This window comes from Argopecten irradians, chromosome 9 (assembly GCF_041381155.1).
Source record: "Argopecten irradians isolate NY chromosome 9, Ai_NY, whole genome shotgun sequence".
In the NCBI taxonomy this organism is placed as follows: Eukaryota; Metazoa; Mollusca; class Bivalvia; order Pectinida; family Pectinidae; genus Argopecten; species Argopecten irradians.
Window position 1 is genome coordinate 36,995,071 of NC_091142.1, and position 24,732 is coordinate 37,019,802.

At 34.6% G+C, this 24,732-nt stretch overlaps 2 protein-coding genes across 2 annotated transcripts; one reads left to right on the forward strand and one right to left on the reverse strand.

The window, feature by feature from the left end:
• Positions 1-2,949: 2,949 nt before the first annotated feature.
• On the forward strand, positions 2,950-15,736 carry LOC138332228 (uncharacterized). The gene is given in 5 exon segments (XM_069280231.1): positions 2,950-4,046; positions 4,548-4,650; positions 5,424-5,522; positions 6,982-9,137; positions 9,139-15,736. Coding segments are annotated over 4 exon segments (4,950 nt in total). The 5' UTR covers positions 2,950-4,046; positions 4,548-4,625; the 3' UTR covers positions 11,809-15,736.
• Positions 13,188-24,643, reverse strand: LOC138332231 (serine/threonine/tyrosine-interacting-like protein 1). The gene is made up of 9 exons (XM_069280233.1): positions 24,466-24,643; positions 22,669-22,730; positions 20,667-20,766; positions 18,636-18,704; positions 17,740-17,807; positions 17,177-17,322; positions 16,347-16,444; positions 15,774-15,886; positions 13,188-13,702 (listed from the first exon to the last, which is right to left on the reverse strand). Exons 1-9 carry the CDS (start codon positions 24,572-24,574, stop codon positions 13,571-13,573), a joined length of 897 nt encoding a protein of 298 aa, XP_069136334.1. The 5' UTR covers positions 24,575-24,643; the 3' UTR covers positions 13,188-13,570.
• Positions 24,644-24,732: the final 89 nt, after the last annotated feature.

A 24,732-nucleotide genomic window follows, 5' to 3' on the forward strand; every position in this document is an offset into this window, starting at 1 on the left:
AGACCCTGTATGTTGTATACCATATGTTACTTGTATAAGAGTTTCCTGTCCTAGACCCTGTATGTTGTATACCATATGTTACTTGTATGAGAGTTACCTGTACTAGACCCTGTATGTTGTATACCATATGTTACTTGTATGAGAGTTACCTGTCCTAGACCCTGTATGTTGTATACCATATGTTACTTGTATGAGAGTTACCTGTACTAGACCCTGTATGTTGTATTCAATAATGTGAATAAATTTCACATTACATAGTCATTTATATAAGGTCCTCTATATATCCTATTTCAGATCTATAGTTAAAAAGGATTCGTGATTTTGCCAATGGTTATCCAGTCTGTTTTTAAACGTTTCTATATTTGGTTCTAAAACAGTGATTTCTGGAGGCTTGTGTCATATTTTTACAATTCTTCCAGATGTGTACACACTTTAAATGGATGTCCCCTAACTCCATGTTTGTGTGATTAATTTGTCTATATCAATGTGTGTTACACAGTTATCATATACAATGCATATTGATTGTTCCATACTTATTTTGTTCTTTGTTTTTGTTCTAAATCTGGCTTTCTGATTGACCGAATCATTTTTTTTTCAAACCACTATGTAGGTTACAGTAGGTCACAGTAGAATGTATAGCCTTTCTCATTAAAATGTGTTCACATATTCCGTAATAACGAATTTTAAATTAAAAAAGTGTTATTCATAAAATAAAATATGTTATTCAAGATGTATTTGATTTGCATATGCTTACACTTTTCGAAGGCCTTTAAATTGATACGAGTCAGTGGGAATTCAGTTTAGAAACGTTTAGTTTCGAGGTGTTTGTAATCAAATGAGTTATAATACTGAATCTTGCTTTCCAATATTTTTTTGCATACACTATGAAAACAAATTCCAGGAAGGCGCGAAACTCCGACATTATCGTGACCTTACAATAGAGACATTGACGGTGCGTATTAATGCGGAAAAAGAATCCCTTGAAAAATCACTAGAATGGTACATTTAAGCATACTTCATATTATCAAATAGTTTAAAGAATTCATTATAAGCATATATGTCAGTATATTTTTATTATTTCAACGGGATATGAGAATATTCTATATTCTTACGTTCTAAACATCAGAAATCATATTTCATGAATATTATAGAGTCAGGGTTTGAAACATAGTGAACAGTTTTATCAAAAATTGATTATTATGACTGATCTTCCGAAACAATAATATCAGTGCTCACATTCCTTATTTGATAAAAAAAATACAAATTCTTATGACAGAGGCTGGTATGTCGTTATAAGCAAATTATTTAAAGAATATTCAAGCGTTTATACAATTACAATGATAATCAGGAACCATGCTATTAGTATCACTTGTTATGATTTTTTAATTAGATAATAAGTTTAGCAAATAAACATATATCGAACTTCATTTGAGGAGGAAGTAAAATAAGCCATTTTAGATACAACAGGATATCACGTAATTTTGTAGATAGAGTGCAAAACAATATTGTATTATGAGTAAACATGTACACTCTAAATAGGATGTGAATAAATTTCTTCCTGTGAATCCCCTGACGTCATAGCACATAGTCAATATTGTGTTTACAGTACTCACGATCCAGTTCATAGGTATACCTAAAACGTAGTTTATACACAACAGAGTGGCGTGAACACTCAGAGAGACGGTTGGTAGATTGAAATTGTATAAAAATAACAGCCAACTAATTCAACAAACACTGTTTAGATATATTCCAAATAGATTCAGAAACTTTCAGATCTTGTAGCGTAATTTTTATAATATGTTGCTATTTCAAAATTATTGACAATCTAACCTAGCTATAAGCTGAAAAAATATGCCATAAACTTGTTTAAATAATTCAAAATCGTATAGTTTTCTTCAATTTAGGGAAACTAAAACACTTTGAAAAGTCAGCAATATTGAATTTATATTTACATATAGGAGAGAGGGGGCAAATACTACATTTAATATAACAAAAATATCACAGCTCATTTGATAAGAAAATGTTATGCATGTATATGCCGTAATTATCATACCGGGTACTAACGAACCTTTGATAAGGTTTTCATACCACCACCACCAATTCAGAATTACAATACTTACAATGCATAGGGTTTAATTTTACGCCAAAATATCATCATGTTTTCGTGTATAATGGAGAGGAATGAGTACATACCATTAAAGTGATTTAAACAACAAACCTGTAAATGTTTTTAATAAAGTCTGAAGAAAAAATAAAACGTAAAACTTTTCGTCCAGTTTTGACATATTTAATTTGTATACGTCCGATATGATTTTCATTCATTAGAACAATCAGGAAACATACATTATCTGTTATATTACATATATTATCTGTTATATTACATATATTATCTGTTATATTTCGTTTTTTACATATATTATCTGTTATATTTCCGTTTTTTACGAAGTAGGCACCCCTGCATAGGAAGTAATTAATTAAACTATATGCATGTATCACAAGGAACAACAAAATATGATGTAATTTTGCACTGAGAAAGGATACACAGTTTTTCTTTTATTACTTTGATGGGGTATTGTCATATATGCAAACCCTTAAGAACTGGAATAAATAATCATAAACGATTTTATACTATACTTAGTACAGTAAAATAGTTAATGTGTGTATATGGAAAAAATACCTTGTGGGGAATCCCCTGACGTCATATATTTATACCAAATATAGGCTACACCCCAGTATTTCGATAATGTACAGTGTCATTTGAAGCATTGATTTGACGGGAGTGTATACCTAAAGAGTAGAAATCTTACGACGGCTTTTCGGAGACAAGACTTTTTACTTAAAAATGAAAGAATTGTGATAAGTCAGGTATGTATTCAGCGGTACCAATTTGAGATTTTAAACATCAATTCTCGTCTGTCGACAATGCATACAGTCAAATATTTCCACTCCCTACTGATAGAAAAGTTGTATCTATTCTTTTTATTTCATTTTTGTCGTCAATTTTGTGAGTATCTGCAACGAATTGTGGCATTTATAAGCTTTTCTAGACTGATAAATTTAACCGTCAATTAATAGCCTGATAAATTCAATAGTCCATTCTGGAACAGTCTAAATTTAGCTTTGGAAGTTTTTGCATTCTTGACCTACATTTATGTCAATACATCGATGTAGGCGAGCTATTGTAGCTTGAAATTAATTGTTGTATGAAAATTACGGCCAATTAATTGAACAAACACTGTTTAAAAATATGTCTAATAGTTTCAGAAACATTCATTTCTCGTTGTGAAATTTTATATAGAGTGTTTGTGATTTCAAAAATATTGCCAACATTACGTAGCTATATATTAGCTGAAAAAGATATGCCATGAACTTGTACATTTTATTCAGAATAGTTAAGTTTTCTTCAATTCAGGGACACTAAAGCACTCTGAAAAATAAACATTTATAAAATATGTATTTATAGAAACACAAATGTCACAGCTCAATGACTCATTTCCGCAGGGTTGTTGACATACATGATTTAATGCATAAAATACATAAAACAAGAATTTTAGAACAATCAGTAAACTTACTTAGCACAGTATATTATTTATTATATTTCCATTTATTACGAAATAGTTACCACGAGTTAGGAAGTAATGAAACTTCCGGAATTGAATCTGCTATCACAAGGAACAACAGAATACGATGTAATTTTGCACTGAGAAAGGATACATAGTTTTTCTTTTGTCACTTTGATGGCGTATTGTCATATACGCAAAACCTTTAAAAAATTGAAAAAATAATCAAAAACGATTTTATACTATACTTAGTACAGTAAAATAGTAAATGTGTGTATATGGAAAAATACGTTGTGGGGAATCCCCTGGCGTCATAGATATGTACCCAATATACATCCCAGCATTTCGATAATGTACAGTGTCATTTGAAGTATTGATTGATCGGGAGTGTAGAACTAAAGAGTAGGAATCTTACGCCGACACTTACACTTTTCGGAGACAAGAACTTTGTACTTGAACTTGTTCGATACACATGTTTAAAGTCAGGTATGTATTCAACGATGCCTATTAGAGGTTTTAACCATTAAATCTCGTGTGTCGATATCGCATACAGTCAAATATTGTCACTCCCTTCTGATATAAAAGTTGTGTCAAAAGTTTTATTTCATTTTTGTCGTCAATTTTGTGATTATAATATTCAACGAATTTGGCATTTATAAGCTATTCTCGACTGCCAGATTTAACCGTCAATTAATAGTCTGATGAATTCAATAGTCCATTCTGGAACAGTCTAGATATAGTGTTGGAAAGTCTCGTCATGGGTGACCTACATTTATGTTAACACACCCATGTAGGTGAGCTATTGTATGTTATGCATTTATGGCCCCGATGACAGTGAGACGTGAAGATTTATTTACCTGAAGGTTTTTCCTATTTCCTAAGCCCTATTTCCCAAGGGCTTGCCCGATAGAATTATTACATCTGCTTGCAGATCACATTGATATGTGAATTTAATAATCCACTAATCTGTCATATTTTCCTCTACAGGAAAACTCCGTGGAATATGAGGAGACAAATCTACTAAACTTTTTACATGATTCATTGCTATAGTTTATTTGTTGAAACATGGCAACTTCAAATTCCAAAAAAGGTAAGCATTTCTAGCACACGGGCTATTAACTAAACCAAATGCATAAAAACATCTTAGCAAATATGTATATCATAATTTCATGTTTATCAAAATTATTGGAAAATGTTTTAGAACAAAAATAAAAGATTTATAAGTATGTAATCAAAACTGGCCAGGCGCATGTTAAGAAATGAACAGATAAAAAATGAAATGTTCTATCAATGTGTCATTTAACCATGAAGAGACGGTCAGTAAAATAATAAAGGAGTACATGACTCAAAATCACATTGTATTTTGAAATTTAGGAAGAAGCTTATCTTAGAAATTAGAGTTTAAAGATGCTCCACCGCTGACAAATGGTATTTTTTCACTATCAAAAACAGGAGCTGACGATTTAGTATTTTTCTTCAGTTACAAACGTTACGTACTTTACACCATTACCACCATCGAAAAGTTTGAGCTTCTAATTTTACTTCAAGTTGAAAATATAAGAAATAATTAATTGCATCCCGAAAACAATCCGTGGCACTATATCCTATATGAAATGAAGTACTGATTGCGCATGCACAAAAGGCAAAATAAATTATCTTATATATTTTTTTGTGTTAATTAGACATAAATATTCAAGATTAAACATCAATTATTTTTCTAATGATGAATGCCATTTATGCTCCGTCGGCGGTGGAGCATCTTTAATAAAATAAAAATTACAAATAATGTTAATTTAAAAGTGGACACAAATGAGATATGCATTTGTTTTTTTGTACGGAATAATGCTTTAAGTTTTCTATTAGGAGGAGTGGTTTTCAATATCACAAACTATGGTCAGCAGGGAATTCAAATAGGAGACTCCAACACTATGCAGATATCTGAACTATTATCAGAACAAGCAGGTTTGTACTGACCATTGCATAAGTGAGTGGTTTATTGTCTACATGAGATATCCGAACTGTTATCAGAACAAGCAGATTTTTACTGACCACTGACCAGTATATTAGTTAATGGTTTATCGCCTGCATAGATATCAGAACTGTTATCAGAACAAGCAGATTTTTACTGACCACTGACCAGTATATTAGTTAATGGTTTATCGCCTGCATAGATATCAGAATCGTTATCAGAACAAGCAGGTTTGTACTGACCATTGCAATAGTTATTGGTTTATCGTCTACATGAAATATCTGAAATGTTAACAGAACAAGCAGATTTTTACTGACCAGTAAATTAGTTAACGGTTTATCGCCTACATGAGATATCTGAATTGTTATCAGAACAAGCAGGTTTGTACTGACCATTACATTAGTTAGTGGTTTATCGCCCACATGAGATATCTGAACTGTTATCAGAATAAGCAGGTATGTACTGTTAGTGGTTTATCGCCGAAGTGTCAGGATGACATATAGTCATAATGTTTATTCGTTGTCGTCCGCCGTGCGCCGACCGTAAACTTTCAAACTTTTCAATCTTCTTCTAAGTTCTACCAGTACGATTCGGCTGAAACATGGTCCCATCAAAGGGTTGTTATTTTTCGGGTAGATCCGAAATCCAAGATGGTCGCCACAGCCGTCATCTTGAAATCACATTTTGAACTTCTTCTCAAGTTCTACCTGTGCGATTTGGCTGAAACCTGCCTGAAATGATCCTAAAATTGTCTCAAGATTTTTGAGTCGATCCGAAATCTAAGATGGCCGCCACAGCTGCCATCTTGAAAACACTTTTTGAACTTCTCCTCAAGTTCTACCTGTGCGATTTGGCTGAAACCTGCCTGAAATGATCCTGACATGATCCAGACAAAGTGTTGCTATTTTTCGGGTCGATTCAAAGTCCAAGAAGGCCGCCACAATTAATTATCTGTACGACTATTGCCAAGGTAGTCAGATGACCGTTAAGGCCCTTGAGCATCTTGTTCCCGTTTCGAATCTTCTTTGTCAGTGTTTAATCATATCATTTCTTCATCAGTAATAATCTGCATAAGACAATACCTCGCTTCCTTAAGGTAGCAGGCTTCCTTATAAGAATTTTGAGCGATGGCGAGTCGTTGATATTGATGTGTTTTTATAAAGCTTTTGATACATATATTTCAGGGAAAACATTGAGTTTTTACAGATAAGCGTAGATTCATTTCCTTTATACAATTGATGTTGATAGATTGATTCTGCTCTGGATTTATTGAGTAAAGTCTGAAGGATTCTCCATTTTATTACTTACGTTAATCTCCTCTGTTCCGTGTTTCGTATTTATAGTTGGATGGAACAGCTGTCCGATATATCGCAGGTTACTCTCTATACGATGTATAAAGTCACATTGATTACTAGTATGATATTTATAGGTTGATAAATTTACATTTTCCAGATGTCAAAAAGGGAGGATTAGAGAAAGATGGAATTCTCAAGGGTGCACTCGGCATTATTCTAAATCCGAGACATACTCAGGCTCTGAACCCAATGCCATTGAAAATGTTAGAACAGAAATTTACAGAAACATTTGGAAACCATCTAACCGACGGGAAGAAAACATTTACGGATGCATCTGGCTTGTCCCTGTTGTCATTCCTACAAAACAATACTGACACGTACGAAATATTCACAACAGCAAAGGGGAGAGTTATGGTGAAGCAAAAACTAATTCGACCTGAGACAGACTGCATGCAAGGTCGCAGTTCCGAACCACAGACAAACGCCTCTGATGGTCAGAGCAGGGACACGCGCTGCAGCAATAAACAGAGGAGAAAGGTAACCGAAACAAATGAGAGAAAACCCAAGTCACCTATAGAGCATACACGTCAAGACGACAATGGTTCTGATGAGTGGACGGTTGTGTGTAGAGGCAAGAATAAAAAGACGAAAACAGTCAAAGAACAAAAGAGTGAAAATACTCAGGCTGATGAAAGGACAAGCCTCAGAACGCAGAAAAGCGGAAATGAAAATGAGGATGCAACATTTATAAGCACTCTTGTAAAGAGCAGAAACAGGCATGACTTAAAATGCTTGCAATCTGAATTGGTTTATGTAGGGAATTATCTGCTGTTTACCATAGATATCGTAAGTATGTGGAATACGCCGAAAGAGGCCTCTTCATTCATACTTCTTGGGGCGGTTGACAGCGGGACAGACAATTTACCTTCTATAACAGGAATAAAGAAAAGTTACACGCCTGCACACTTTAAAGGGTTCTTTCTTACCGAATGTGTAGTTGGCAGTATCCCAGACTTTTCGTACTCTGAAGTCACTGTAGGGTCTGATTTAGTGGGTGTGATTGAGATATTCAGATGCCAAGGTAATACATCGCCATCTGTTTTCAAATGCAACCGAGCAAACAGCACCATTGCAACACGTGAAGGAGATATGTGGATTCGAAAAGATAATGTGCCTGTCGTTTGCAAACCAACCGATGACAGATTTGCAGAAGTGTATAGTTGGTTTGCGAAAGATTATGGAGAAGATAACTGTCATGAACCGAACTCTGAAGCGAAGCAGTGCACAAGGCAAGGTATTTCTCTTCCACAACACCAAGAGCCTATTTTGAAGACGAAACGAAATGAAGCGACAGTATGCACAACCGTGAATCAAATGTTAGATGCGGTAAACTACTTTCGAAAGGGTCATTTCATTCTATTGGCAGGTGATGTACCAAGTGTGTCCACAAATATTGGGGCAATCGCATCTGTACCCTGGTTGACCGTCTTTGACTTTGATCCTTACAGCAGAGATTGTGGACTTCTAGACTCTAATGAAGAACTGATGTCCAAATCGACATCACTTCACATCACAACATGGAAGACTATCGATAAACCGGTATCGGAATACGGAACAAACTGGTGTTTCATATGCGGATCTAGGGATGATCCTGAAAGTCGGCCATGTACAGAAATTACAGAAGATGTGCGAAGTTGGAACCGAAAAATCAAACAGTTTGTTAATCCCTACCTGGGCGATATACAAGACTTTATTGCGGATTCCACCGTGCTGACCTCCATTGTGCTATGGCCAAATGACGAACGGATGGTACCTTACATCCTAAAGATGGTAAACAAGTTAGATGAAAATATTGATCCGCCCCCAAAACTTGTCATCGTTCTCGAGTCAGAACCCAAAACAGAAGAAGGAAAATCATGTTTCCGTTCATTGTGTCAAGAACAAAACGAAAACCTTAGTCTCGTTCAAATAAAAGTAACGGACTTTCTCGAGGGGTTAAACAAAACACTGCGGCAGCGTAATGATACCAACAAAAAGACATTTGATCTTCCAGCATTCGAGCAAAAAGATGCTTGTATACCAGAAAGAGATGCGTTGTGGCTCCGCGAGCATTTGAACGTATTATTTAAATTATGCCCATTCGAACAAGACGAAAACGAATTAGAGTTCCTACAAGAGGAAAGCGACAATTTTTATCGGGGCGGGACATTGCATTGGCGGACATGGTACACTTGTGAAGTGGGTCATTTTGATATAGAGAGAGACATTCACAAGAAAACGAAAGCTGTCATTGAGATGAAAATTCAAAAAAACCAAATCATGCATGGTGACATTATGTCATGCTCCGGGGGCTGGAGGTACCACACTTGCCCAACGTCTCGCCTGGGAATTTCACGAGAAACTTCCAACTGTACATGTACGAAACAGCATTTTCAACATTGTAGACGTTGTCCCCAGAATCGAGTATATATACACCAAAACTCACAGACCTGTTCTTCTTTTTATCGACGGGGAAGATGATCAGAAAGTATTCCATCTCCTACAATATCTGAAAAGCAGCGGCTGCTGTGCTATTATTCTGCACGTGAAGAGATGTCTTTCCAAACCTGACATTAACACAAATGACGACGATAGCGTGTGGCTAGGTGGTAACGTTTCGCCAAAAGAAGCCAAACAGTTGACTTTGAAGTTAACAGGTCATTGCGAAGATGATAGCGGAAGGAAAAGAGCCCTGCACAATTTGTGTGAGGAGACAGCCCAAGGAAATCGACATCATCTTATCAATTTCGGTCTAACTGTTTTTCTGCACGAGTTTAAGGGTATATCATCCTTCGTAAAAAGTTATTTGCCAGTGTCAGAACACGACGTAGTGACAATCGCGGACCAGAGCATACTCCTTTACTTAGCACTTGCCTACTATTATGGACATACATCGATCCCTTGCCAATTCTTCGCCGAACTTTTACACCTACCACCAAACTATTGCGTGGACATTGATGACTTTCCACTGTCGGTCCAATCATTTATAGTGGAAGATGGGACAGAAGGAAGAAAGTCGAACATTCGAATTTGTCATAATTTGGTTGGCAAAGAAATCCTGGAGCATCTTCTATCACGAGGGAAAACTTCAAAAGATAGGGCACAGATAGGATTATCCGATACTGCCCGACACCGACTCTCGTCACTTTGCTTGGAATTTATAAGCTACGCTAGTAGGAGGGAAAGAAGGGGTTACTCCTCATCAAACGTCATTGTGAACTGTTTAAGACGGATTTTCATTGTCCGGGACCCCATGGATATGTGTCATGGATCAGAAAATCTTAACAGAAAATCTCCTATCTCTAATGTTCTCAAGGACATAAAATCAGCACCGCCTATGTTTTGTGAACGGTTGGAGGTTTTGAAGAAACTTGTTGAGGTTTTCCCAAAGGATCCAAATTTCCTAGCACATCTTGGAAGATTTTACGCCAACTGCCTTCCACAACAAGAAAAAGAAGCTGAGAGATGTTTTATCATGTCTCTTGAGCTCTGTGAAGGTCCTGCCAAAGGAATGAGTGATGGGAAACTAAATGACAGATTTAAGCTTCCGCTCATGTACATATATCATATGTACGGCATGTTTCTGCTGAAGCGAATCAAACGCATGACCGGCATGGGAATCTTAGATGATGGCCACCAAAGTAGTTCAAAAACTGATTACTCGTCGTGCAATATAAATGACCTTCTTTCATTCGTACATCAAGCGTGCTTGTTGTTTGAAAAGTCCCGCATGTATACCCCCGTTGGCCATGAGAGTGGATATGGATACACCGGTGAGATCGAAGTACGTCTTCACTTTTGTGATTTCCTTCAGAAGGAAGAAAATGTCGCTTTTCTCAACAATACAGCCATCCGTGAGAAAACAAATGCGTTTGTCCGAAAAAGTATTCCAATCATAGATCAATTGATCCATGAATGCACAAAGGAATCTGTACACCAAAAGGAAATAAGCTATTTCCTTAACAAGTACAGTCGGTGGTATGATCTCCTGTTTAAAGGAAAAGACGTGGCGTTGGAACGTTTGGATGACTGTCAGGACGTCGACTCATGTCGGTTAGGAATAGCCATGGCAAAACTCAACAGCAAGTCTGGCTTCAGAAGTCCGTTTAACATTATCGACAACATAAAGGAAAAGGAGCAGATCCACGTCATAGTCAACTTGTATGAAAGGATTTTTGAAATGGTCGATGTCTGTGACAGCTACAGGGAAAAGAAGGCCTTGGAAACAAACTTGGTTGACTGGTTGAGAGCAATTCGGCACAAAGAGATGACCACGGAATATGGGCTAGAGCATGTTTTGGTACAGGTGGCCAAACTCAACAATCTTATTACATCCCCAATTTCTAAATTTTACATGTTCATCCTGAAAAGTCTTCTTGGTTTTGGTGTCGACTCAGCGTCCAGACAGGTGGATACGAGTTCCCTTTACGACGCGAAGCAACTGAAGCTGGAACTCAAGACATCTGGGAGATATGTGATGGAGTCCAAACAGCCAAGAGAATGGGTAGGCATTTCTCAAAATGGAATCAAGCGTTTGTTGCCTGGATCTCAGTGTTCATCCTTGCTGCCGGAAAACAGAGCTACCAGACATTTACCACAGTTGTATATCTTCAAGGGAACCATCTGTCATCCTAACAAGAAGAAATTGACAGGATTCATCAACCTTGACCTTGGAGAAAACACATGCCCGGTAGAAGCCTTCTTTATACCAGACGTTGCCAATATGTCTGGACCACAAAATGCTGGACGAAGGGTGGAGTTCACTCTCGCATTCACATTTGAAAATGGATACGAGGCTTTTAATGTGACTTCTCTTAAGAAATTCACATGCACGAATTACCCATGCGGCGCCAGCGTGGAAATAACTTCTGCTGAAGAGTTCGGTGTCTGTTGTGCTTGCAGAAAGACAGTATCCAGAAATGATCTTTATGAGGAAGATATCTAAGAGACAGGTACTGCATTTTATATAGATTGAAAAAATACATCGAACGATTCTTTAATACAAACTGATGTGTTATATTTGAGGATGACAGAGTCGAACCGGTCCACCTTTTGGTGCTTCTTGTTTCTGTTATTTTCATATGTTTTGCCAAAACTGTAGACTTTATGACACATTCGAGCCATTTTTTTTAAATTACAAAAACATGTATAATCATTACGAGCGACGTGGATGTATGGGACTAATAAGTATTAACACATCTTTGTAACATTCTGTAACAGAACTCGGGTGACCGTTAATGCCAGGGAGCCTCTTGTTACAGTATGATTTAAACTTACTCACTTGAGATAGTATGCATTGTTTTCATTTTAAAAGATATCTTTCCTACATGTAGTTTCAATGAGACACCACTGGTATTGATACGAAATATAGGGCTCAAATGTATTCACTCCATCTCACTGCATAAGGAAAACCATTACCTGTTTTATAGTGTTATCGCACTGAAACATACAATATGTAACAAAAACAAAACGATAGATAAGAGTAAACCAGTCATTCCACTTCCTATATGTTAAAGTTAAAGAGCAAAACCCATGTGTGCTATTCTGAAAAACTACATTGTCTAAATCAGGGGACAAACCCCAGTGCTCAACCATGACGTCTTTTTCAATAGGTGAATGCTTAATCCGATGTCAAAATTGAGATTCTGTTTATGAAAAAAAAGTAAGAATAGAAAGGCAAAGAATAAGAAAATAAAAAATAATGATTATTATTATCTTCTGAATTTATTTTTATAAATCATTTACTATTCACAATGATTACAAAAATGGAAACTTAAAAACAGGTAATCAATATATCTAAAGCATGAAATATACACAATGCACATTATCAAATTAATATTGAAATAAATATATACTTATAAATAAACATCTACTTGTATATATGTTAGCTGTATCATCAATGGGATTTTTGTTATTTTGTCATCCAAGATAAAACAGTGAACGGACAAGGCTCACCATTGAAAACAGCCTATATAATGTACAGAAAATGGTATTGAACCAGTCTTGATTTATAAGAAAACTGTCGTATCGACAACACTGTTTCTTTGTTCCATGATTAATAAGGTTTGTTTTAACAAAATACAGTTAAGATAGTTTTATATGTGACTTCAAATATAAAGCTATTTCTTTTTTTAGATGATAGATTTATTTATATATCATTTTCGAGGTGTGTCATTATAACCATAAAAAAGAGCTTTAAAGTTGAAGTTATAAGTCTTATTTTGTATTCAACATTGCTTACTTCAAGTAGAAATATATGCAATTTCAATTTGCAAAATTGCTAAGATATATGAAATAACAAAGGAAACACACAAAAAAAAAGTAAACAGTTATATCACAGAAATATTATTCCATATACAATGTGTATTTGTACTTAATGACATACAAAACAATTCTTGACAATAAAAGAACAAAACAATAACAAATACACCACACCTTAACAAAACAAAAGATATTCCAATGAAATCCAAATTGTTACACTAACCAAGCCGATTTGGCCTCACACTAGCATTGTGGACGGCTGATTAGTACAAACTTGTACTAGTATATTCCTCACACTAGCACTGTGGACGGCTGATAAGTACAAACTTGTACTCTATATTCCCAAATTTTAAAAGATGTATACACATATTTACATATAAAGTATAATATACATATGTACAACATGATGATAATAGGATGAGGAAGTTCATGAACACTTGATGAGATCAGTAATTTGGATCTTCTATTTGTGTTGTTGCCGTTCCAAATAAATATTCCTCAAATTTGGAAAGCTGATGGATGAACCCTCGATTTGGCCGAACTGTGGGGCAGCATTGTGTTAGGTGAGAATAAGCTTCCTGAAAACACAACACGTTTATATATAAAACCTTTATGGGTTTTTCTAGAATCATTTCTACAAGAGAAACTAGAGGGCCTAAATCCCCATTTGTTAAGTGTTCTCTATACAAAATATAGTCCTCGGAAAATGTCAACAACACTTCCAAATGGATGATTTTAGAAAGCAAATCATTTGTCACATGTTTCTTAAATTCTGTAATGATATTTTTCACATGGAAGTTTTATTACTTTTCCTCTTTCATTTCAATACATGTAATGGTTTTGTACAAGTGAAATATATGACCTTTATGATGCTCCGATGCAAAAACATTGTGATGTCACAATTTGAAGGCTTCGAAACAAAATGTCTTTTTTGTGGTTATTCATTTAAGCATTGATATCACTAATTTTAATTTCATAAGGTTATGAAAAATCGGTTTATAATTTTTTTGTTAGAACCTGCTACTTCAGAAGCTGTTTGTATATGCATGAGAGATTCTTGTAATGTTTGCAAACAATTTACTTAACGTTACGAAATTTAACAATAGTGATAACATGGCTTTGAGATTACTTAAAGATGCTCCACCGCTGACAAATGGTATTTTTTCACTATAAAAACAGGAGCAGACGATTTAGTATATTTCTTCAGTAACAAAAGTTACTTACTTTACACCATTACCACCATTGAAAAATTTGAGCTTCTAATTTTACTTCATGTTAAAAACATGAAAAATAATTTATTGCATCCCGAAAAAATTCCGTGACACTATATCCTATCTGGAATGAAGTAATGATTGCGCATGCACCAAAGGCGAAATAAATTATTTTATATTATTTTTTGTGTTAATTAGGCATATATATACACGATTAAACACCAATTATTGTTCAAATGATTAATATCATTTATGTTCTGTCGGCGGTGGAGCATCTTTAACAAAATGAATTGTTTTAATTCATCAATCCATTGATTTATAGAGGGATTTTTCCAAATCAATACACAACGTCCATCGCTCTACTTTGACATCACTATCATTTCACTTTTCTCATGTCATTATCAATTTTTTTCATCTGGACTATGTATGGAAGAAAAATACATTTTAGTACGAAAACAAGATGTTAATGATAACGTTGTGACTTTATACGGTTTATCGGAGATGAGAATGTGTATTATTGTTTAATCATTATATTGTATGAGATTTTATGTGTTTATCTTCACAAAATAAAAACTTTTCATATTTGATTTTTAAATCTCAGAGCAGCAAATTAAATCAGTAAAAGGTTTTAGACCAAGTATATGTATATTTAAGGCAAATTATGGCTATCACAATAACAAAACAACATACACATTTGTACATGTACTTTTATTATTAACAATGATGTCAGATGTTGAGGTAGACAAGAATCATCATTTAGCCTATTGACATTTAATTTCATTGTTTTATATTCATTAGCAGTGTCAAACACAGGAGTTGAGATTTATTATAAATCAACACTAAACTGCATTAAAACAATAAACTGCATTTACATACTTTTGATATCGTATGAAAAAGATGTGTATTTCTTTACAGAAAATTCGCTAAAATTATTGACTTGCCACTTAACAGGTTTTGACTTCTACAAATTTATGTGGCTTGCCAAAAACAGCAAGTGCCATAAATTTGAACTTGTTAAAACATCTTTTTACTAATAATTAAATCTCCATTATATTCAAATCATAGTTTTGTTGTAAATAATATGATTTAATACACAGGTATATTAACATTATAGTAAGAACTGTGTCTCCATATTCAATTAAAATCAATTCATTCACAAACATTATGTCATTAATACAGTTGTCCCCAATGAAAGCATTTGCTGAAAAAAGTAAACTGTGCATATTTTTCCCAATTGCTATTCTGGGACACCTATTTGCGATTAGCAAGTAATCTGAGGCCTGCTTAATTCAAATGAATTATGAAAACGATTCATGTATCAGAGATTTTTTGTTATAGTTATCCATAAATGTATGTATAAATTAAAATTGTTATTATAAATAAATATACTGTATAATTGACCATTGTTGTTAGTTTTAATGTATAAAGTATCACGTACCTTGAGAGCAAATTTGTAGTGATGCATTAGATAGGCCACCACCACGGTGGCACTACGACTGATTCCCAGACTAGAGAACACCAGTACAGCTTCATTCTTCTCCTTGTGGGTATCTGAAGTAACAACGATGGATTATATCCCCTTATGAATGATTTACTATTACATCAAGGTATAAATCGTGTTTACTTCCTTATTAATGATCTCAATACCAACACAATTATCTCCCCTTACTACTGGGTATCAGAAGGAACAGAGAGGACTTGATTTACTAGATTTACTCTCGAAACTAATATATCAACAAATGAAATACCGGTATCACAATGTAATCTCTCACCAGATTTGTATAAATAGGAGGAGTATCACGGGATTTTCCTGCCTTTCAGGTGGATTTCTATAACTTGTAATACATGTACAGTATCAGTGCATCTTCTTTCCTACTGGTTAGTTAAGTTAAATATCAGTTAAAACATTTTATTTGAATTATGATCTTACATATAGTGATTTACCTGACAAATCTTTCATATTTCATGAGAGAAGAAGAAAGAATAATATAAACAGCAGTTTGGCTCTTACCAATGAAGGCACATGCATTCTGTAGTTTACTGTAGAGATCAGCTTCCACTTCATCGTTTACCTGTAGGTGTAACAGGTGAGGCCCAGGCTCTGAAAAGCTGTACATGAAAGTAGGTTTACTATATATAGCCTTCAACATAAAACAGAATTGGTATTTGATATGGAATATGATAGCAATGTAAGCATAATATAATTAATCTTCTCAAACAAACCAGATATACAGAGTAAATAAATCATAAACTGCAGTTTTACATCACAGTCAGATCTTTTATCAAAAGGAGTGACATTATTAAAGGATCTGTATTATAATCATTTAGCTAGACCTCATTCGTACTCTCTGAGAAAGCGACAAAATCCAAGATGGCTGCTGTCTACAAAACACACTTTATACTTAACTTACAATGTTTTGAACTACAGTTTACAACATTTAATACTTAACTTACAATGTTTTGGACTACAGTTTACAACATTTTATACTTAACTTACAATGTTTTGGACTACAGTTTACAACATTTTATACTTAACTTACAATGTTTCGGACTACAGTTTACAACACTTTATACTTAACTTACAATGTTTTGGACTACAGTTTACGACATTTTATACTTAACTTACAATGTTTCAGACTACAGTTTACAACATTTTATACTTAACTTACAATGTTTCGGACTACAGTTTACAACATTTTATACTTAACTTACAATGTTTCGGACTACAGTTTACAACATTTTATACTTAACTTACAATGTTTCGGACTACAGTTTACAACATTTTATACTTAACTTACAATGTTTCGGACTACAGTTTACAACATTTTATACTTAACTTACAATGTTTCGGACTCCACACAACAGTTGACGTGGCCTTTTATTTTCAGGTCCTTCTGGATATATGATGCGTTGCCCTGTCGCCAGTTTCCAAGGTATAGAAAACCGTGTATGATTTCAATTGGATAGGATTTCATCTCATCCATTTCCTGTCAAACAGCAAACAAATGTATTAGTTCATCATTAACTGAATTCACATTTTTACGCCAAAGAATAAGTAAAATGGCAAAATAATATACAATTTGAGAAAATTTTCTGAAAATAATTTTTATAATATTGAAATAAATTGACAGAACATGAGCAGGTCTTAACTTCCATGTTATTAATTGGACTAATGATTTTTATGTGAATGGTGTCTGAACATTAATCGGTCATTAAAAAATATAAATATTCAAATTCAAAAGAACTTTTTTTCTCAGTCTGCCAAGATAAATCATTCCCAATTTACAATTTATTCTCTTGATAACTAAATTAAAAAAAACACCAGCAAAACTATAAATATCATATAAATTATATCTGTACATGAATCACATATTTTTTGATAACTTAATATTACTAATACAAACCTTTGGCATGAACATAATTTTCTGTGTTCTGAGGAAAGGATAAAGTGCTGAGAATTCCTCATAACCACCTGTTCAGTGGGAGAAAAGCATGCTACATGTCAGATGATTAGATATAAGATTCCACATCATGCATTGGTTTGTTATGTTTGTTGTCTTAAAATTAGATTATAATCTGTTAGCCTTATTAATCTAATATATTATAACTTGAAGATAGCTATAACAGGCTATTTAATGGTAATTTACCTGTAAATAAATCAGATACCGATCAATTGTGATTAAGGTTTTCCGAAATGATGATTTTTAATAATACCAATTATAAAAGATCCCCCAGTAGTAACAGAATATCATTTACATAATTTATTAACTGTAAAATGTTTTTGACAAGCAAGCTTCATATTTGGGTGAAATTGCAGATATATATGTGTGCTATAATATTGTCCAAGGATATTTGTTACATAAACAGTGAATGTTTCTGAAGTGATTGTGTAATGACTACTACCTTGATCAAACTAATCCTAGTTAGTCAACAAAATGTCAAATACAAAACATTCACTAGTTGTATAACAAATATCCCTACACAAACCACATACTTTGCAACCCCAAGAAAATGTTTAGAAAATATATAGGGGGGGGGAGTACTTGAGTACTTATTTCTAGACTAATTTAGAACAGGACACATCACATAACATTAAAATAGAGTTTAATGATTAATTAGCCTCAAAAGTAATTAAAAAAAAATATAAATCAATTATCTACACTTACTTAGTTAAGTCTACAGGATATTATATATATATATATATTTTTTTTATTTTTAATTGATATTTGTCAATATGTTATTGTTTAAAAAATTGTTTTAGTTTTTGCTCCAGTTAGAAATGAACACAGTAATGACTCACCTTTTAGTAATTTAACTCTGTTTCTACTTCCCTTTTCCCATAGCATCGTCCCGCAGTCTATAGCTAGACCTATAAAACATATGTATTCATGTAATGTATCTTTAATTTAATGTATTTTTGAAATAGATAAAATTTCATGTAAAATTGTGGTAAGAAAATCACTGTCATCACTATTTGCAGTGGGGTAGCGCCCGTGCATGCTTGCATGCTCGAGCATGCAAAAAATATATCTGACTAGCATTTTTGTATAGTCAGAAAAAAATACAACATTCGTATACACTTAACGCTGCAGAATATAAATGACGTAAAAATACACGTCATATGACCGGCTGTATGCCTAACATAACTTTGTGCACATTTGAAAGACTTAATGTATTGGCCATCAAGGACATTTATTAGAATAGTCAATATATTTCCCGTTACAAAGTTGTTAAATGTGGTTATCTTTGAATCGTGTCGAAGAAAATATTAGATCCCTCCAGCAAATGAGGATTTTGAATCGACAAACACTTATGATCACCAAAATAAACAACATCGCCTGAAAATTAGAAATATTCTAAAAACAAATAATTATATCAAATGATAGCAAAACATCTCAAAAATAGCACTAACATGTTTTTTTTGTCTTAATAATAAAAAAGTGGGTTTTTTTTTTTTCATTTTGGTTCACTTCCAGCCTGTTTAACGTGTGTTAACCAATGATTTCTGTGGTACGAAATAGTTGGCTTTGTTTTTTGTCGAATATGAAGTTCAGGTTGTGGATTTAGAGAGGTATTTTTTGATGTTGATTTTAAAAAGAAAAAAAAAATCTAAATAGACCAGAATAGGTAGAAATCTTGTCATAAATATAATGTTTCATTTTTTTATTGACGTGTTCAGGGACTGGTCTTATGCAATTTCCACCATTTTGACATTTGGTCTTTGACTTGCTATCGTAAACAAACCAAACACGCAAACTTAATCTTAATTTTGTTAAAATATTCGCCAAAATTTTTGTCCTAAGTTGAAATAATACAAAATTCAGCCATTGCTTACTATTTTCTTTTTCACAGCCAAAATCCGTGTTTTTTTGCTCGAGCACTGGTCAGGGGAGTCTAGTATAGTACGATTATACAGTGTAGACAATATAAAATTACCACTGTTCTAATTTTGTATATTATTTTCGCATAGTTATAAACCTTAATATCGTGACCTCCATTTAACCATTCATATATATACGTTTATAGAATTCGAAATGAGATTTTTTGGACAATGAGATCGCCAAAATGCCGATATTTTTTTTCATAAATCTGCCGTAGAACGGCATTTCAAAATATATATCTAGGTTTTCTTGTTATAATTTTGCAACTAGCATTGGCGATTTTGACATCTCTCTTGTTCACATCGTTTAACGACATGGAACTAGTCAATATATACCAAGTAAAGAGATACAAATGTAGTCAGTAGACATGAGAACTCGCTTAATTCGAACACTCGGATAACTCGAAGATTTATCTCGGTCCCTTCGAGTTCGTATTAACCGAGTTCCACTGTATACTTTTATAGAACTTCACCAAAGAGGTAAAATAGTTATTACATTATAACAGCTTCCCGTCAGCTTCTGGGGGGCTTCGCCCCCCCCCCCATACCCCCTACCAGGGCTTCGCCCCTGGACCCTGAAAATACTACTGGTAGTACAATAATCAGGTTTCATAGAAAGTCTTAAGCTTGAAATGCTTCAGACACCATCCTTATGATTCTGTAGCTGTAAATCCAGATTATAATTCTACTAACAGGAGATTTTTAAATAATTCAGACGTACATCAAAGTGCCAAGTGATTTTTGTATATATATAACTCGATCTTTACACTGATGCAATTGTGTTTTCTTTTTCTCTGTATACAGTTTGTGTGTGAGGGTGTGTGTGTGTTGTGTGTATGAATTTTTGACCGATATAAAAGACGCAATGTTTTGTTTTTTTTTAAATTGATGAGCTTCTTAGCTCAAGGTGATGAAGAACTTGGACATATTTTAATAAAATCAATAACCCACCTCCTTCTCGCAGAGTTTTGGTGTTACTGTCATAAACAACAACATTTTGTTTACATTCCAGCTCCGCATCATATGGTACTCCAAATGAACCCTCAGCATCCTAAAACAAACCAATACCTAGATATGTTTATGCAAATTATTTATGTAAATTATCTGTACATGCATTTCTTTTAGTCATCCAACTGACACCTTAACCTAAGGAATTTTTCGATAAATTTGTATGCAAGATACATAATAAAAATGACTTTGTAGCTGTACCTGTAGTTATTCTTGCTAAACTCTCAGAAGCATTTCAAAATGGGATCTTGGCGCCCACCAAAGAATGATCTATGTCTGACAATGGAAAGAGGGATCTTTTCCCTGCTTTTCAACTTTTTCAAACACGACTACACATAAAATTTGAGACAGATCGCTGCAGTACTTTCTAAGAAATAGTGGTAACAAACTTCAACAATGAAATCCAAGATTGCGGCCGTGCAGCCATCTTGTTGACCTATCAGTTACAAAATGCAATATGCACAACTAAGGCCCTAAGGGAACCTACAAATAAGATTTGAGAGACATCCTTTCAGTACTTTTTTTAGAAATAGCAATAACAAACTTTAACTATCAAAATCCAAGATGGCTGCCAGACGGCCATCTTGTTGACTGATTGGTCCCAAAACGCAATACATTTGTATGCATAACTAGGGCCCTAGGGCAACCTATGTATGGAATTTGCTTGAGATCCCTTCAATACTTTCTGAGAAATAGTGGTAACAAACTTCCACTACCAAAATCCAAGATGGCCGTCTGAATTGTTGACAAATCAGTATCAAAACACAATATGCACAACTAGGTCCCTAGGGGAACCTACATATGAAATTTGAGAAAGATCCCTTTTGTACTTTCTCAGAAATAGCGGTAACAAACTTTAACTATTAAAATACAAGATGGCCGCCTGGCAGCCATCTTGTTCACCGATCGGTCCCAAAATGCAATATGCACAACTAGGGCCCTAGGGGAACCTATATATGACATTTGAGATAGATCCCTTTAGTACTTTCTGAGAAATAGCAGTAACAAACTTTAACTATCAAAATCCAAGATGGTCGCCTGGCAGCCATCTTGTTGACCGATCGGTCCCAAAATGCAATATGCACAACTAGGGCCCTAGGGGAACCTACATATGAAATTTGAGAAAGATCCCTTCAATACTTTCTCAGAAATAGCGGTAACAAACTTTAATTATGAAAATCCAAGATGGCCGCGTGTCCGCCATCTTGTTGACCGATTGGTCCCAAAATGCACTATGCACAACTAGGGTCCTAGGGGAACCTGCATATGAAATTTGAGAAAGATCCCTTTAGTACTTTCTGAGAAATAGCGGTAACAAACTTTAACTATCAAAATCCAAGATGGCCGCCTGTCGGCCATCTTGTTAAGCGATCGGTCCCAAATTGCAATATGCACAACTAGGGTCCTAGGGGAACCTACATATGAAATGTGAGAAAGATCCCTTCAGTACTTTCTGAGAAATAGCGGTAACAAACTTTAACTATCAAAATCCAAGATGGCCGCCTGTCGGCCATCTTGTTGACCGATCGGTCCCAAAACGCAATATGCACAACTAGGGTCCTAGGAGAACCTGCATATGAAATTTAAGAAAGATCCCTTCAGCACTTTTTGAGAAATAGTGGTAACAAACTTTAACTACCAAAATCCAAGATGGCCGATCGGTCCCAAAATGCAATATGCACAACTAGGGCCATAGGGGAACCTACATATGAAATTTGAAAAAGATCCCTTTAGTACTTTCTGAGAAATAGCGGTAACAAGAATTGTTAACGGACGGACGGACGGACGGACGGAAGGACGGACGGACCACGGACCACGGACGAAAGGCGATTTGAATAGCCCTTTGTTTAACATTATACAACGTAAAAATATGTTAAATTAAAGTTATAGATCCTTGGAGCAACATCTGATTGTGCCAACACACAAACTATAAACACATAAATACCTTAGGAGCTTTTTTGGCAGTTACCACATGACTTTCATTGTATTCATTTTTATTCCGAGCATCTGAAATTAAAACGAAATTTGAGATATATGTGTTAAAAGATACATACATGTTTTAAGTGTGTATCATAAGTGTATTATAAAAAAGACAAATGCAAGATTATCAAAAAATGTCTGTGTCCTATACTGCACTAGGAACCAAGAATCTAATAGGTTGCAATTTCAATACCTGATTTTATGACTCATATTTAAGCATTAGACAATCTTCATAATGTGCGCTAGCGCATTATGAGATGATTGTCTGCAAAGCTCTGGCATCTATATAGACCAAAGATGCCATGTGAAGATAGTTCAATGCTTATATTTAACATTACCAACTCATTTTTGGGGTCTGTGTATTAACATTGTTTAGACCAGGGAAACCGTTTATCAACAATGATTTGATCCACGAGATGGAACAGCCATTTTGGCGGTGATCAGTTGACGTCACCATGTCAACATTTGTGACGTCATAATAGTCACGTTTTGGGTGTCGGTCATATCCACATATACTTGTACTTCACTTTTACTCGGCTAGTTTATATAGTAGAAGTGACAAGTAAATGTAAATATATAATGGTAGAACTGAATGTCATACAACAGATACATGTAATTGGTAAAAATTTGGTTTGTTCTGATTTGTGTAACAACTGTTCTCAGCAGCCAGGCCAAGGATTGAAACCTCAAGAAAAACAAGAAGAGTAGTGCAAAAGGAGAAGGTCAGTGTAGTTTGTACATAGCTACTTCCTGATGTATCGGAAAAGATAAAAGTCCGTCAGAAGGTATCGGAAAAGATAAAAGTCCGTCAGAAGGTGATATCTTTTCCGTTACAACAGTTGCTAGTTTGAACATATTGTTAAATATGTCTCTGTCACTTAGCTGACGGAGCATGCTTCTTTGACTCAGTCAGCAGAGCCATAATTTTTCACAATGGAGACCGTCAGGACAGGAATCATGTGTATTTTTCCCTGTTCTTCAACACATCTTAACCACTTGGCCATTACCTGCATGGGTACACTGTGACTGGTCGTAGCGCAGTACAAGTTAACATGTATACAGTATAAATGTAGAGCACTAAATGTTAAATTGTATAGTGCACTAGGGTGTAAATGTAAGCTTACAGTAACTTTTTTGAGTCAAAAGAAGCATATATATGCTCCCTCAAACAGTGACAATTAAAGGCCCACTTCCTATCCGAAACAACTTTAATTTTTAAATTGGGTAAGTAAAACGAGATTGATAATCCTGTAGAGCCCATAAGTTATTAAGTTACTGTTAAAACTACACTCATCATCATCTTCTGAAAAATTGATTAGAATAAATAAAATGTAAATTTTCAAAATGCGGGTCGTCTTATGTTCCTGTCGTTATCCTAAATACCATGCGGTAGTTGACTGCAAAACAGTGAAATGAATCTCCAGATATCATATATTACGCAGGAAATCTTGTATTTGGTGTTTAGTTTTGAACCGCTAACAATGGTGTCATGACAAAGGTAATGAAGGTAAAGTGTTGTTACCTCATCTTAGGTCATCAATATGTATTTTCTTATGTTAGATCTAGTAATGTTTAAAGAAACCTCCAAATAATGCTCATGAAATGTAGTGGGCCCATTGAGACACTCCTTTGACAATGAGCCCTATCAGCAAATAAGATAACGCTCTGCGCTGATGACATCCATTGAAAACGACTGCACTCACAGGAGTTTGATCTACCAAGTAACGTTAAGGTACAAAGTTAGTGCTTCAATTTTTCTTACCTATCAAAAGTAAATAATTTGGGTCACTTAAATTAGAATAAATAGTAGACTGCTGCAGCATATTATAAAGATCCGTTGGCTCTAAAATATCTAGCCCTTCCGCTTCCATTTTGGCAGATGTTCGGATTTGTTCAGAATGCAGTCTGTCTGTTTACTTCCAACATGTGCTGAAACCCAATAACAGTTATTGTAAACAAATATCATTACGCACCTAAAATATAGTTAGGTCAAAATAAACTCCAAAATAGGAAAAATAACATTCTAATG